This window comes from Miniopterus schreibersii, assembly GCF_964146895.1.
Source record: "Miniopterus schreibersii genome assembly, chromosome: 10".
In the NCBI taxonomy this organism is placed as follows: Eukaryota; Metazoa; Chordata; class Mammalia; order Chiroptera; family Miniopteridae; genus Miniopterus; species Miniopterus schreibersii.
The window spans coordinates 20,160,454-20,177,470 of NC_138110.1; the positions used below are offsets into that span (position 1 = coordinate 20,160,454).

The 17,017-nt window shown below is 40.3% G+C and overlaps 1 protein-coding gene across 2 annotated transcripts; it reads right to left on the reverse strand.

Annotated features, from left to right (window-relative positions):
* Window positions 1–4,464: 4,464 nt before the first annotated feature.
* SKA1 (spindle and kinetochore associated complex subunit 1) lies at window positions 4,465–15,660 on the reverse strand. 2 transcript variants are annotated; one of them, XM_081149220.1, is made up of 7 exons: window positions 15,472–15,660; window positions 14,719–14,817; window positions 12,786–12,910; window positions 10,377–10,474; window positions 7,244–7,381; window positions 5,615–5,787; window positions 4,465–4,773 (listed from the first exon to the last, which is right to left on the reverse strand). In XM_081149220.1, exons 2-7 carry the CDS (start codon window positions 14,804–14,806, stop codon window positions 4,625–4,627), a joined length of 771 nt encoding a protein of 256 aa, XP_081005346.1. In that variant the 5' UTR covers window positions 14,807–14,817; window positions 15,472–15,660; the 3' UTR covers window positions 4,465–4,624. The 2 variants fall into 2 exon arrangements, with proteins under 2 accessions (XP_081005346.1, XP_081005347.1); XM_081149221.1 differs by having other exon boundaries at window positions 15,460–15,629.
* Window positions 15,661–17,017: the final 1,357 nt, after the last annotated feature.

The following is a 17,017-nucleotide window of genomic DNA, read 5'->3' on the forward strand; positions in this document are numbered from 1 at the left end:
AATACTTCATCCAACAACAGCAGAATATATCCTTTGCAAGCTCACAAAGAATATTCACCAAGATAGACCACCTCCTGGGTTATAAATCACACCTTAGCAAATATGAAATAGAAATCATACAAAGTATGCTCTCCAACATGAACTTAAACTAAAAATTAATAATAGAAAGATAGCTGGAAAATCCCAAAATATTTGGAGGTTAAACAAAATAGGAGTTTCAAGAGAAATTTTTAATTTTTTTTTTTTAAATCTTCACCCTAGGATATTTTTTCTATTGCTTTTCAGAAAGTGGATGTGGGGAAAAGAGAGAGAGAGTGGGAGAGAGAGAAACATCGATGTGAGGGAGGCACATTGATTGGTTGCCTCCTGTACTTGCCCTGACCAGGGCCCAAGAATCCATCCTGCAACCAAGGTACGTGCTCTTGACCCAAATCAAACCCCGGACCCTTCAGTCCAGGAGCTGAAGCTTTAACCACTGAGCCAAAACGGCTAGGGCTAAAATGTTTTTAAGGAAGAAAAATGGAAATACAACCTATCAAAATGTGTGGGATGCAGTGAAAGCAGTGCTCAGAGGGAAATGTAAAATGGTACAGCCACTCTGGGAAGGAATTTGGCCATTTAAAGCAAACAACTAAACATGCAACTACCATAGGATCCAGCCATTGCACTCCTGGGAATTGCATTCCCAAATAAATGAAGATTTATATCCACACAAAAACCTGTATTCCATTGTTTAACTTATGACAGCCACAAACTGAAAAGGACATGGAAGTGCTTCAACAGGTGGAATAATTAATGTACTGATTGTACAGCCGTCCCATCCACACCACAGAATACTGCTCGACAATAAAAAGAGACCAACTGCTGATGTGTGCAACAACCTGGATGAATCTCCGAGAATTATGCTGAGTGAAAAATGCCCATCTCGAAAGATCACATACTGTATCATTCCATTTATAAAACATTCTCAAAATGATAACATTATAGAAATGGAGGACAGATGAGTGGCTGTCAGGGGCTGAGGAGGGGTGGGGGTGGGAGGGAAGTGGGTGTGACTATAAAAGGGCGAGATGAGGGATCTTTGCTGTGATGGAAATGCTTTGTATCTTGACTGTATCCTGGTTGTGATATTGAGGCAAAGGGTAAAGTATACAAGGGCTCTCTCTGCACTATTTCTTATAACTGCAGGTGGACCTATAATTATTTCAAAATTGAAAGTTTAAGAAAAAAATCAAAAAATGATAGGGGCGTGGGTCACATGGGTGTACACATTGATTTGTATCCTTAAGATCTGTGCATTTTGCTGCATGTAAATTTAACCTCAATATTTAAAAGATGACGTACCCTCTTACACACTCATTACTGCTTTTCTCTTTTTTAAATGTATTTTTATTGATTTCGGAGAGGGAGAGAGAGATAGAAACATCAATGATGAGAGTCATTGATTGGCTGCCTCCTACGCACCCCTCACTGGGGATTGAGCCCGCAACCTGGGCATGTGCCCTGACTGGGAACCAAACCATGATCTCCTGGATCACAGATCAATGCTCAACCACTTAGCCATGCCAGCCGGGCATCATTTACTGCTTTTCAATAAACCAGGGCAAAAGAGTGATCATAATTTGAGGTAAAATTTGCATATTACACCATAATTTCTCATTTTTGTGTGTGTGCTCCACAAGAGAGTATCTTGAGTCAGCCTAACTTTAACAGAGTTCAATTGATATTAAATTATTTCTTTCTAATCATATGTAGTCTTGGCTCCAATTTGAATAACATTGTTTGAAATATATCCAGGAAGATTCTTTAATATATTGCATAATCCTCTTTTTTAGTCACTTGTATTAGTATATATATTAGTAGATATGGAACAATGGTAATGGCTTACTAGGAGATGGGATGTTTCATAATCACTTAATATGAAACAAAACTGCAAGCTATCACACAAAGTTCTATTCAATGCACCACAGTAATTCATTTGATTAGGTATAACACTTATAAATTGTGAAACTTAAAACTGTATCTAATAAGCAAAATAAATTAGAAGACTAAAGATGTTGGCTGAAAAAAATTTTTTATAAATGGTTTAGTCCATGAAAGCTTCATTTTATTACTTAACTAGTAACAAATTTTAGTATTTCTTAAAACTTAATACTTTACAGATTCTTTGCTTAAAAGATGAGATTTCCACATAATTATCATTTTTTTTATATTTTTTTTATAATCCAGCAAGATAAAATATTCTTTCATTTCAACATGTTTCCTAGAATTAACTGGGAATATTAGAAGCACAGAATATTAAAACTAGAAGGTCCTGAGAGGAATTTTTGTTTAACCATCTCAATATATACAGGAGGAAAACCAGGCATGAAAAGGTGAAGTCACTCAAGGGCAAAAACTGTTTCAGTTAATGTGCATTTAATACTTAGCGCCCTCTACTGGAAAGCCCTGTTAGATAGGCCGAGGACACACCAGTGAATGAAAGCGGGAAGAAAAACTCCTAACCTTGGTAGTTTATGTTCTAGTGGGGGGAGAAAGACAAATAAATAGGTAAAATACATAAATCATCAGGTAGACAAATGTCCTGTGAAGGAAAATGAAGCAGAAAAGGGGATGTGCTGCAGAAGGGAATGGTAATTTTAAACATACAGTGGTCGGAGAAGGCATCTATGATCAAATGACATTTGAGCAGCTATACAGGAGGTAAGGGGAGGGTCACATGGGTAACAATGAGGAGCTCTCTCTGGGCAGAGACAATCACCAGCACTAAGGTCTGACCTAGACTCAGACCTGGCCTGTTTCAAAGCAGCATGGAGGCTGGAGTGGCTGAAGTAGAGGTGGGAAATGGTGTACGAGATAATATCAGAGTTGAGAAGGGACTCATGAAGGTCCTTGCAGGCCTTTGTAAGGACTCAGCTTTTGCTGTGTAAGAAATGGGGAGCTGTGGAAGGTTTTTGATTAGCAGAGTGACCTACCGTAACTTTGGTTCATGTGGAGAATAGACAGTAGGGCAAGAACAAAGAGACCACTTAAGAACCTATGAATTAATCCAGGGGAGAGAGGATAGTTTGGGAGCAGGGTGGTGGATATGGAGCTTGCGAGAAAGGATTAAATTTTTGAAGAACCAAGAGGGAGTAAATGACAGAGGTAAGTCTAGGACCCAGGTTTCTGATGCTTAAGTTTTCTTTTTCATACACCATGTTGCTGAATTATTTCTTAAAGTTCAAGAGTATTCCCAAGAAATAATTTGATTTCTGAGTTGCAACTAAGGACTAGAGTTGCAGTTTTTAGTATGCAGTTAAGCATAGCTCACATGCTTGGTGAGGCACTTCTTTCTCTGCTACGAGGATCAGCCTGCCCAGCAGATACACAGACATAGGTGATGGTTAACTTTACCTGTCAACCTGACGGGCCACAGCGTGCCCAGGTTAAACATTATTGCTGGATGTGTCCCTGAGGGTGTTTCCAGATGAGATTAGTATTTGAATCAGCAGACTCAGTAAACTGATTGCCCTCCCCAATGTAGAGGGGCCTCATCCAACACCCATCTAGGACCAGAGTAGAACAAAAGGTAGAGGAAGGAGAAATTTGCTTTTTTCCCTGCCTCAAAGTTTGAGCTACACCTCATCTCATCTCTGGCCTGGCTCCCCTGATTCTCAGGCCTTCAGACTCAGAGTGAATTACACCACCAGTTTTCCTGTTAGTTCTGTTTCTCTGGGGAACACTGACTAAAACATAGACAAAAGTCACCCAAGTGCAGAAGAAAAACACAGCTAAATTTTTACAACCAACCACCCATTTTTCATGACCACTATCAATCTGCTTACACATGTTTTATCATCTTTTTCATCTCAGTACTTTTATTACATGTTGATGTCTACAAACTGGTTTATGCTGAATGCACTTTAGGTAAGCTGTTTCCCAGTGACATAGGGGAAAGCAGAATAATCACATGGACAGGCTGTCTCCAAATCCAACTTTTGCCTATAGACTGAAATGCCATTAATGGAATTTAGACATTAATGGCCTTCAATTCCAAAGAACCTGAGTATCCTTGACCAATCTCCTTGACCTTTTTCTTCCATTATCACATCTGTACCTATCTGCAACATTGTTGCTAAACACAAAAAACAGACATGAACATTTTTTACATTTTTAGTTCCATTATATGCTTAGCACAGAGGCTCACAGGGTAGGTGGTTAAATATTTATTGAAAAGAAGTTTATTTTAAAATATATATGCTTTTTAAAAATATATGTTTTTATTAATTTTTTTTAGAGAGGTAGGGAGAGGGGGACAGAGAGAGAGAAAAACATTGATGTGAGAAAGAAACCTCAATCAGCTGCCTCCCAAATGTACCCCGACCCGGGATCAAGGCCAAAATCTGGGCATGTGCTCTGACTGGGAATCGAACCATGGAACCTTTGGTGCACAGGACGACGCTACAACCAAACGAGCCACACTGAACAGGGCTATATGCTTTATTTTAAGAAGTTCTATTTTTACAAGAAACAAGATAGATGATAAAAAAGCTTAATTATATATTTAAAAATTACATTTAAGGAAACTATAGGAATAGCCTCTATACCCTACTGTTGGCTGGTTCAAAAGCTCACAAGGGCCTCAGGTTATAACATATCGGGTGAGTCCTCCCCCTCGAACCTCTGACAGCCTCCGGCAGTGTCGTAAGATATTCAGTATAACATGAAACCTCTTGTCAAGTTTCAAAGCTGTGAATTCCTTTATGTCAGCTTCCACTACAAAATAATGACCTGAAAATAAAGATATCAGTGCTAATTTTCATAAAGACAACTTTCAAGGTGAGTCTTCAATGCATTACACTGTGACTATGAATGGCATTAATCATTTTTACTATGATTGTACAACCAAAGTGAGAAATGGTATTCTTGCTAAAATAATTATTCTTTCAACTGAACTTGCATAACGTTTACTATAGCATTTCAGTAATGTAGCCTTGCTTATTATATCACTAGCTGCCTGTTAATATCTTCTGAACAATTCACTTTTCAAGAAATAATATAGGATAGTGGAGAAGAGAATAAGATCCTCATAGCTCTATCACTTAACTGGCTGAACTTGGACAAGTAACTTAAGCTCTCTTTGCCTAGTCTGCAAAATGGGGTTAGTGATAGTCCGCACCTAAGGATGTTATGAAGACTAAAGCTCTCTCAGTACACCATATGGCACACAGAAAGTGCTATATAAGCATGAACAACTGTTATCGCTACTATTCTAATTCTGGAAACACTGGTTATAGTTCCATAATAAACTCTAAAGTAGTATTTTCCCAGCCTCAGAACTACAGACATTTGGGGTTAGATAATTCTTTTTTTGTGGGAGCGCTCTTGTGCATTGCAGGGTACTTTAGCAGCATCCCTGGTCTCTACCCACTAGATGCCAACCCAACCCCAGTTGTGACACCCAAAAATGTCTCCGGAGATGGCCAAATGTCCCGAGGTGGGAAAATTGCCCCTGGTGGAGAACTGCCTCTCTAAATTTAGAATTTTCTAAGATTACTTTTGTTTCTCATGATTTATTTACACACTCCACACAGCTAACATGTACACATATATGTATATGCTATCATTTTACCTTTGGTATCCTTTGTTTCTTCATCAATGAATCTGTGATAGAGATTTCTGGCCATAGAATTCAGAGTAGACTTTTTTGGTTGATGAAGGATCTTATATTTACTAACTACTGCCTTGTTGATTTCTTTGATAACATCATTAATTTGACAATAGGTTAAGCGGGATTTCATGTACCTGTAAATAAGTACATGATTAATGTTTTTAAAGACTCATTATACAAAATATTTTCTTTGAAAAATGTTTATGTTATACAGTAATCTTCTAATTTCCCTTATTCACTAAATAACCCCTTCGTTTAAAAATTAATGCTCTCCCATAACTATTTAATTTCCTTGTTTGATCTCTTCATGAAAGCACTTTCTAAAGACCCTTCTACTCCACAGTTCCTTAGACATTTGCTCTTCCCTGTAGTTCAGCCAATGAGCAACAATAACAACAATTTTAAAAACTGAAGAGCATCAAACAGAATTTTCATGAAAATAAAATTGTCAGTAGAGGAAAAGACTGAGTGACATCCCCACAAAGGTTAAAGGCACATCAGCCTCCTTACTCATCCCAGAATTATCAAACAGCCAGTATTTTTCAAGTGGCCAATAGGCACATAAAAAGATGTTCAACATCGCATGTCATTAGGAAACTGAAAATTAAAACCATCTGATAACACTACACACATATTAGAATTGCTAAAATAGAAAAAGCTGACAAAATTAAATGCAGATTAGGATATGAAGCAATGGGAACTCATTCATTGCTGGTGGGAATGTACAATGGCATAGCCACTCTGGAAGACAGTTTGGCAGTTTCTTATAAAGCTAAACATACTCCTACCATAGATCTAGCAACCTCACTCTTAGAAATAATGGTACAGCGAAATTTCTTTTAAGCAAGTCTATTTTGTAATTCCTCATTTCCTTGAGATAGACGCCTGGGAGGAAAATATCTGGGAAAAGGGGCATGATTATGTTACTTTCCTGAGAATTGTCTATACCAGTTGTTTTTCTGTAATAATCAGAAACAACCAATTATATATATGAAATGAGATAAAATCTATAAGGAAATACTCTATTTTATCTGAGTGGTAGAATTACAGAGGAGTTATTTTCTGTAAAGCACAAAGGGAACCTGCCTTTAGAGGGCATCCTGTGTTATTCACCCCTGAATTCTCCTCAGTGACCCAGGCCTGGAATAGAGCACAGACTCAAGCAAGTATGTGGCATAAGTTAAGGGACAAATGGGAAAAAACACAACACTCTCCATTCTAATCTCAAATCTATACAACACTCTTGCTTTAAAATTACAGCAAAACTGAGGATACTTCTAAAATGTAACTGGACAAATCTATATCACAAAATGGTCCTGGAGAGGACTCTGCAATAAGCTGATCTCTCTCTAGATCTCTCTCTAGATCTCTCTATGAAAAGAGATTTTACTTTTGAATAAAAAACATGATTTTAAGCATTTTCAACAAAATATTTCCTGCATTTCCACAGTACAATGTAAAGCTGTTTTAGAAAAGATCAGCATTTGAACACAGCATATTATGATGAATATAATCAAGCTTTATGATTTAACCAATCATGTATGTTGACTATTAAAGAACTGACCGTTAAAATTTATCTTAGATACTTACGCAGGAATGCCATTAAACTCCTCAGAAGTTATAAATGGCATTTCTTTAATATGTCTTTGCTCTTTAGGGGGCTTCTTTGTGGCTCCAGGTTCCTCAACTTTGACAGGTTCTTCAGGGTCAAGATCTGATACATTAACACTACAGAAAAGAGAGGCACAGACATATAGAATTGTGCCGCATATTAGAAAGTTTTCCCAACTGAAAATAATCAGTATCAAACACTTGATTTTTCTTGTTATAATTTTATAGCCAATATTTTTTTCTATCTCTTCCCCTATTGTTCATGAAGATCTGACTAGTGAGAACACTGAAAAATTAAGTCCCCTAAACTTCAGTAATATAATTGTATTTATACATCCCAAAACAGTCTATGTAGTACATATGCTAAACATCTTTGTCAGTTATCCCACTGGCTCCTCAAAGTTACTATGTGTAGTCAATTGTCCTATACTTCTATTTTCCTAATTTATCCCATTGGTTGCTAGCATCACTCCCTCCCTGTTAGTCATTTGAGCTGCCAGCAGCAAACATGGGTCACTTGTGGACTCAGTCCTGCCCAATTTTTGGAGTCAATGAGAAACCTAATTTATCCTACCCCACTAGCAGAGAAGTCTAGAAATAGACTAGCTTCTAGGTTAACTGCCAGGGAAGAAACAGACCCCTGTTGCCAGCAGCAAGTCAAACCATACTGACTTGACTGTTCCAAAAAAGAAATGGGATCTAACCCAGGAGCAAGTGAAGGGAACCCCAAAGAAGACAGGGAGGCAAGATCCCCAGAGGACAGCTGAGGGCAACTGGGCCTGACTCAGGAGATGGCCATGTTATAGGCTGTCAAGATGAAGATGCCCAATGCTATGGGACCAACATCCTTGAATGAATCCTAACACGAGACTCCATGGTGAGCCTGATTCCTACTTGCTTGTCTAGACCATGTGCTAAGGACACTCCTGATTTCTCCTTCATGCCCTACTGTGTGTCTCCTGAAAATAATCACTTCACCCTACAGAAAGGTTCAGCTTTGGCCTAGCCCTGAAAGCTAAAGCCAGGCCATAGAGAGTTTAGAAGAAGAAAATTCCTCCTATTCCTCAGGCCACATTCCTGCCGCACGTGTAATGTCAAGCCCACACTATAACCTTGGCAGACATGCTATGATGACCTGTTTCTAGCATTCATTCATGACTTTGCCCACTAATATTCTCTTCTTATAGGGAAATTACAAGGTACCCTAACATGCCAGGGACTCTGCTGAGCTTTTTTCCTTCTGGAGGCTCTCTACTATCAGCAGTAAGAAGGCTCTTTTCTTACATAGCAAGATTTGTGCCTTCCCCTCAGTTTTTAAAATTTAAGCAGTATTTTATTTATGGAAACACATGCAAAAGTGTGATTACCATAAATGCCAGGATGATTACGTTTGAAAGAGGGAGGGTCTACAACAAAAGTGCTTAAACTAAGGTAATGTCCTATTTCTTAATCTGTCTGGTAGATACACTGACATTTATTATTATACTTTAATTTGCACAAATAATACTTTGATCACTTTTCCGTATATATATTTTAAAAGTTAAAAAAAATAAAATTAGCCATGGAATGTTTTTACATACTCAAAGCACCCCCCTCTTTTTTTAAAATAAGTTTTTATTGATTTCAGAGAGAGGAAGGGGGAGGGAGAGAAAGATAGAAACATCAGTGACAAGAGTCACTCATCAGCTGCCTCTGCTGGGGATCGAGCCCAAGACCTGGGCATGTGCCCTGACCAGGAATCGAACCAGGGACCTCCTGGTTCATAGGTTGATGCTCAACCACTGAGCCACATCAGTCAGGCCTCAGAACCCCTTTTAGAAATATTTTGGTAGCAAAGGACTGAGAGATGAGAGTAGAGAAATACTGGAAAGACAAATCACAGGAGCTCCCAAATCATAAAGACAAAAGATGATGGAAGATCTTTCAGAAACAGGTGATAAAACTAGAAGGTAGGGCACCGCCGACAAAACCCCACCGAGGCAGAACGGACGGCTGAGGGCAATGAGAGGGCCATTTGGGTTGAAGATGCCAATTTCCCGACCAGGTGACAGGAGGATAATAGTGATAAGCAAAGATGGGTGGGCAACAAGGAAGCAGCGAGTTCAGCCTTAGGCGTGGGAAGCTGGAGAGAACAGCTCATTCATCAGACTGCCAGCAAGCAATTGAAACGGCAGAAGTAGATGTCATGTCAAGGCTGAAGCTGGACCTCTGAGGGCATTAACGGTGGTGTTAGGTTAGGGTGAGTAAAACAGAACTTTAGGGGGTACTTGTAATTTAAATGAGGTCTGAGGGAAAGGAGGCAGCTAAGTCAGAGATGTGAGATGACAACTAAGAAACCACAGTAGTGGCGCAGGTAACAGAATTTCAAAAACTAGAAAATGGACAACAAAATAAAACCTGACAATGCAGGGTGAAGAGGGATCCTGACCTCTTTACAATCTTCAACAATCAGTTTCATAAGGGTGGTAGTAATAACAACCAGAAGCCAGGTTCTAGATGCTCTGGGGAGAGGAGGTACAAACATATATCGGCAGTAAACAGGAGGCAGTAGTTTGAGGGGGAAGCAGAGCTGAGGTTTTGGGGTTTTTTTTTGTTCCTTTGGCTGTTTTTAAAATGGGAAGCTCATTATGGTTATTTTTACCCTAAGGCAGTGGTTCTCAAGGGTCAGGGGAGATTCTGCCCCCTACAGTACATATGGCAATGTCTGGAGACACTTTTCATGGTCACCACTGGGTGGGGATGGAGGTGTGAAGGGGATTTGAGGTGCTGACATCTAGTTGGTAGAGGGGATGCAACTAAACACCCTATTCTCACAACAAAGAATCGCCTGGCCTAAAATGACAAACTCTGCTCTAAAGGAAAGAAATGAGAAAAGGTGGAAAAAAAGATCCTAGGGAAGACTCACCCCTGGGAAAGAGGGGCGACATTTTCCTCAGAGAGAGCAGGATAAGAAAACTGGTCAAGACAGGGTGAATGTTATTTGTGGTGTAAGTGACAAACAAAATTAGACAATCACTTAACTGCAAGCACATAAAAAAGCAAAAAGATTTGAGGTGTTTGTTAGAATAGTTTTATAAATGCAGATGGCAAGAATAATTATAAATACACTTACGAGTTCTGGGTTACTGTTACTTGAGGCAAATGGGGAGGGATGTTCTCTTTGAGATGTTCCACATCTTTATAATCTTCTTCAAGAGATTTACAGAGTTCCTAAAATTTAAAAAATACTCACAAATAAGCATCTGCCCCGCCTGTGTGTGTATTAAGATGTTATAAAGAGCATGGAAGACTGTGATACACAATCACAATTATTGTGCGTGTTCAGAAAGCAGAAGGGGTGGAAAAGCACTGAATGCAGCAATATTTTTAAAAAAGAGCTGCCCTGACCAGTGTGGCTCAGTTGGTTGGGCATTGTCCTATGTACCAGGAGGTCCACAGTTCAATTCTGGGTTAAGGGCACATGCCTGGGTTGTGGGCTTGATCCCTAGTAGCGGGTGTGAAGGAGGCAGGCAAGCAATGTTTCCCTCTCACATCGATGTCTGTCTCTGTCTCTCCCTCCCTCCCTCCCTCTAAAAATCAATAAACAGTATTCTAAATAATTTTTTTTAATCTTCATCCAAGGATTGCTCCATTGCTTTTCATGGAGGAGGAAAGAGAGAAACTGATATGAAATCAACTGGTTGCCTCCCGTAGGTGCCCTGACTGGGGCCAGGGATCAAATCTGCAACCGAGGTACGTGCCTTTGGCCGGAATCAAACCTGGGACCCTTCAGTCAGCAGGCCGACGCACTAACCACTGAGCCAAACCGGCGAGGGCAATAAACTATTACTAAAAAAAACAACAACGAGCCCTTTGGTTTCTAGAGCTGCTTTTAAATGGAGATATAGTTCTCTCTACAGATTTTTTCAAAGAACAATTGTTATAATCACATTACAACAGGCAGGATGACCTTTAAGTCCTTCTAACATACTTTTTAACCTTCGGAAGCAACCAAATAGAAAATATACAAAAGATTTATGTTTGCCATTCTGGTAAATTGCTTTTGTTGACCTAACAAACGTTCCCGTGTCACCTGCACAACAGCACCACAGTAGCACTGCCTGCCTGGAATGCAAGTATGAGAGGCTGCTGACATGCGTATCTTCCAGCTTAATGAAAATTTCTACTTGATCATAACGGCTTGTTTTTGTTTTCAGTTGTTTTTATTTAACTGTCACCAGAACTTGAGGCAATGAACTCATGCAAATTTAATAGGAAAAATACTCTGCACCTTTGGATCCCTAACTTCTGAATCTCAATCATAATGTAAGCAAAAATTCCAAATAGCCTTCAGTTCTGAGTTGAACATTCTCTGGGCCCACACCTAACCCTGGGCATTCTTTGGCAGGTTAGAATTGAAAGCAATATTGGTTTCTGTTTTAAATTTATATGACACCTTTCTTTTAAAATGTTGAATGATGTTCACAGATACTAATTTCATTTCAACTAATAGTAGGATAGGCAAAATCAAGTCCATCCCTATAACTGAAAAATCTTTACAGACCTTAAGGATCATGAGGTTGAAAGAGATCTTAGAGGCCACCTTGTTCAGTCCCATTGAACATGTCAATGGCCCTAAGAGCAAGAGGCAATTATGGTACAGATGGAGTACTTTACCATCAGGAAGTACACAAACACTTTTTTAGCTGAAGTCAATTAGAAGGCTCATTTAGAACAAGACATGCATGTGAATAAAGTTTCTCTTTATTTAAGAATCCTTATATTACACTTTACAATTACACTTTACAATTACATATTACAATTTTTTAGAAATTGAGAAATGCAGACTAGAAGGGACTTAAGAAATAGTTCATGCCCTGGCCGGTGTGGCTCAGTTGGTTGGGTGTCTTCCCGTGCACTGAAAGGTTGCCAGTTTGATTCCCAGTCAGGGCAATCAAACCCGGGTTGTGGGCTTGATCCGTAGTAGAGGTTGTGCAGAAGGCAGCCAGTCAAAGTTTCTCTCTCTCTCCCTCTCCCTTCATCTCTCTAAAATCAATAAAAACATATAAATATATATATATAAATATATATATGTATATATTTTTAATTCATCATGACCCATTATTTTCCAAATGAGGACCCAGAGATCCCAAGAGGTAAAATGGCTTTCTTAGGGTGGCAGAGGATGCTAAGGGCAGCCATGGTAAGAATGACATCTCCTCTTCCCAGGGCAGGTATTCCTTTCAAAGCAGCCTACCAGGATATCATTTGTTTAAATTAAACCTACCAAGAATTATTTAGGAAACCTTCCTTTTTAGTCAAGTTCAGTTTCATTGGCTATGAACATGAAAAAAGAAATACCTGTGGAGCTCTGGAGTCCTTTATACGGGGAAAGTAAAATGCAAATAACAGTCTATACCATTGACAATAATTTACAAAGCTAAGAATATTATAAATTTACAAAACCCTTATGAATTCCTGGTGATTAGAAAATTTGTTCTTCTTGCTTTTTTATTTTGTTGCTCTGTTAGAAAAACATTACCTTGAGTGAATTGGTAGTTTGTTCTTGAAATTCAATTTCCAATTCCAATTTATTTAGAAGTTCATTTACTACCATGATCTCATCTCCTATTTTATTTAATACAATCTTCAAGTTAGGTTCTTGACCTATTAATAAACAAAGATAAAATGGAAAGTAAAGTGTATAGAAAAGCAATAATGTACATGTACCCAACCCAACTTCTGGAACAGAGCTTTAGAGACACTTGGGGGTGGAGAAAGAGTTAATTGTTTCAGGTCCTAGGACCTATCTCCATGGATAATCTTTAGATCTCATTTCTAAGTACTAGTATGGAAGGAAGGGAGAGGTAAGCACAAAGTGTCTCCTGAGTCTTTTGTTTCTGGCAAATTCTTCCACTATAAAAAGACAACTAGAAATGCTAGATAAAATAAACACCCTCTACATGCATAAATGAGCTTTTCTGAGAATAAGGTAAATGCCCAAGGGTCCCAACAGGAAGAGAGAACCATAAGCCAGGAAACCGCTGCTGCAGCAGTCCTAATCTGGGGGTGCAGAGGGGAGCTGGAGAGAGTTTGTCAGTCGCAGCAAGCTAATATATTTGGTTTTCATAGGGATCAAGCCAAAATTTTGGCATTTCAAAGCACAGAGTATTGGAAGTAAGAATCCCAAAGGAAGCCAGGACCCCTCTTCATGGGATATATTGTAAGTGAATGTATAAACCTAAAAATTTTAATCACTGGCCAGGGAGATACAAGCCTATGTTTTGGCCTGGCTTTCAGGTGTGTGGGGGAGGTTAGGGAGAGTTCTGCTTCAGAATTTGTAGTAAAAATTTGGGATTCATATTTACACTATCCACATGATTAATAATCCCTAAGTGGAGAACGTAATATAAAGAGTCACATGCTGGTGGTAGCCTGGGACGCCAGAGAGAAGCAACACCTGAGGTTATAAAGTAGCATGCTTTCTTACTCCTAACCCCACCTCTCTAGCTTCATAGATCTGAGAATGGGAAAATCAGTCTCCTCTTCTCTGGGAATGAAAGAAATAACAAAAACAGTTTTTTTCTCAAAATCAAATCTTTCCATCTTCACTTCTAAGAACCAAACAACATAAGTAAAAGCACAATTTGACTATATCTGTAAATTATGGAGGCAGTAGAGTGAAATGGCTAGAGCCCAGGCCTGAAGTCAGAGACATCGATACCTACCTCAAGATTTTTGCAAAGATAAGTGAAAAAGTACATATAACATGGGCTTAGCATTGTGTCTGGAACCTAGTAAAGAACTCAGTAAAAGCTAACTACTAGCCCTAGACAGACTGGCTCGGTGGTTAGAGCGTAGGCCCGCAGACGGAAGGGTCTCACATTCTATTCCTGGTCAAGGGCACTACCTTGCTTGGTTGCAGGCTTGATCCCATGGAGGCAACCAACTGAGACACACTGATGTTTTTCTCTCTCTCTCCCTGAAAAGCAATGGAAAAAATATCGAGTGAAGATTAAAAAAAACACAACTAACTATTATTCCTCATCATTATGAGAATCTCTATATTATTCTATCTAATAGAGCAATGCTACCTGCATTTGACACTAGGTTAATTACAACTAAGTCAAATTACTATAGTAAGTAAATGAGAGTATTAATGTCTTTACTGAGACTGATTTCAGCGGGTTAAATAACTAGCTGGATACACTGGTATTTCAAATAACTTTTAGTCACCTCAATTTCAGGGCCTTGTTTACTGATTTGTAGTAATGTTAACAGTTGAGCAAATTCACTACTTTTGATAGTAGTGATCTAGTAAATTACAGCAGCCAGAGTGCTTTTAAATCACCATTTGAAACCTGAAATCACCTTTGTAAGTTACATTCACTTAGGCTGGCATAAGATATCATTCAAAGTGGAATAATCAAAATGCACTGTGTATGGACAAAGTCAGTGGAATCTATTCTACTTACCACAGTTCCTTAATGACAGAGACTTTTTAATATTGCCAATCTTTTCATTAATATGAGAGCATATTTGGTCCAGATCTGAAGAGGCCATCCTTTAAGCCTCTGAAGAAAATACAAAACACAATTTCAAAAAACAAAAGCCAGACAAATTTCTGTTCACTTTCAAAATCCAAGAATGGTTACTATCCAGTAGATCACATCCCTCGAAAAGAAAGTATGAAAAGTCAACAGCAATTTCTTTCAATCCTACAAAATTCAGTTTCTAACCAAAGTCCAGTCCTGACTTGTCTTGGAGCCTTCCGTAGTCTATGCACCCCAAACCATGGTACAGAGAATAAGCCTGCACCATCTCTTTAAGGATTTAGGGGGACAAATACCCTATATTTAAAGACAACGTTGGTGTGGGGTTTTTTTTTCTTTAAAAACCCAAAATATGCACGAATTTTAAGAAAAACCACAACAAGTGCACAGAAACGGATGCACGAAAGCATTTCTCCCATACAGCGGGCTTTACAGCGCGGGGTAGGTAAGGAGAAAGGGGGAGGGGGAGGGGAGAGAGGGGGAGGGGAGGGGGGAGGGGAGGGGCCAGTTACTGTGCCTCCGAGGGCAGGTGAGAGCGTCTCAAGCACCCACCCAGGTAACCCAGCGCGCGGAGGATGTCCAGCCCGCCTCCTCCGCTCCAACCCGGCGCGATCCCGCACCCCACACCCCGCCCACGCAACGCCTTCTGCCTGCTTCGGATACCAGGATCCCCACCGTCGCACGGGTCGGGGAGCAAAGGCTCCCTCCACTCGCGAGCGAGCGGCGAGCAGCTCCAACGCCCGCCTCGGCCGGAAGCCAGGGGTCGCCAGGCGCAGCTCCCGGAGAGAAGTTCGAACTGCCCGCCTGGACCCGGCGCCGCGCAGGCGCACGTCGGCGCCGCCGGACCCCGCCCCTCCCCGGGACGCCCGGCGTCTCTGCGTCATCCAGGCCCGGAGCTGGGCGTCGGGAGGGCGCAGGGTTGGGGCGGGGGAAAGGGCGGGACCCTGTCGGCTTTGTCGCTAAAGGCTGCCAGGACCGTCGCTCCTCCTACGCCGTTTCGTCACCAGTGATAACGGTCGGTCAACTGATCCTGGTCGCGGTCCAGCCGGGAGCCGAGCGCTCCGGGGATCCAGGGGCGAGCTGGAACGGTAGGTCTCCAGTTAGAATCACCAGGGGCAGCTTTTGCAAATTCCAATGCCTAGGCCGCACCCCAAGTCAATGAAATCAGGCATTCTGGAGCCTTAATAGTTTTTAAAACACCCCAGATAATTCTAGAAAGCATCCAGGTTTGTGAGCCGAAAGACCTGTCTTGGTGGGAGTTCACAGCCTCTGTAGGGGCAAATGCACATTTACAATAAGAAAAGTTTAATTCTCGCGGTTGACAAAAGGGGAAAGCGTCCCAGAGCGGGTGTGGCACCTCCACGGGAAGTATCCAGGTTCCTTTCCTCTTTGGGCGCCACCGTTCAAAGCATCAGTGCCTTCCGGCCTTCAGGTTGCCGCTGGTGCAGATGACCGTGCCGGTCCTCAGGCGTTTGTCCCAGGCAGCAGAAAAGAGGGAGGCAAAGGTAAGAAGCTCTCCTGCCAGCTGAGCCAGTACTTTTAAAGAGTTTTCTTGGAAGCCACACCTAATGGCTTCTATCGGCTGCTCACTGGTCACTCACATCACTCACATCTACAGGGGAGACTGGAAAAAAAATCATTAAAAAAAAATTAATCTGAGCAGTTATATTGCATCCTCAACAGTATAGGGGTTCCGCTTGTAAAGGAAAATGAGGGCATAGATTCTGGGTAGGAAATGGCAGCCTGGGCCATTTCTACTTGTTACTTTTAAAAAATCTTTTATTATGGAAATCAAACATATGAAGTAGAATCGTATAATGAACCCCTCCATGCCCAACCCATCAGCCAGTTTCAACCATTATTAATTATTGCAAATCTTTCTTCATCTGTACTTCCTTTTCTTCCATTCCTTGCCTTCTGGAATATTTTGAAGCAAATCTCAAGTGTTGTATCTTTTTATCCAAAAATATTTACATACTTATCTCCTAGACATAGGCACTCTTTAAAATTACCATATTAGTATTTTTACAGGCAAATACTTCAACAGTTATTCCTGAATAACAAATATTCAGTGTTCAATTTCCCCTGATTGTATCAAAAAAGTGTTTCTTTTACTTTTTGTTATATATATATTGTTAATCTTCACCTGAGGATATTTTTTTCCATTGCTTTTCAGAGAGAGTGGGAGGGAGGGGAAGAGAGAGAGAGAGACATCGATGTG

What these genes read in the sequence shown, in the direction of transcription:
- SKA1 (XM_081149220.1), bottom strand. Translation starts at nt 14,806, where the DNA reads ATGGCCTCTTCAGATCTGGACCAAATATGCTCTCATATTAATGAAAAG. An exon ending in AAACTACCAATTCACTCAAG is followed by an intron (nt 10,475 to 12,785) that starts GTAATGTTTTTC and finishes TTTAAATTTTAG; the next exon opens with GAACTCTGTAAATCTCTTGA. An exon ending in GTAACAGTAACCCAGAACTC is followed by an intron (nt 7,382 to 10,376) that starts GTAAGTGTATTT and finishes TCTTTTCTGTAG; the next exon opens with TGTTAATGTATCAGATCTTG.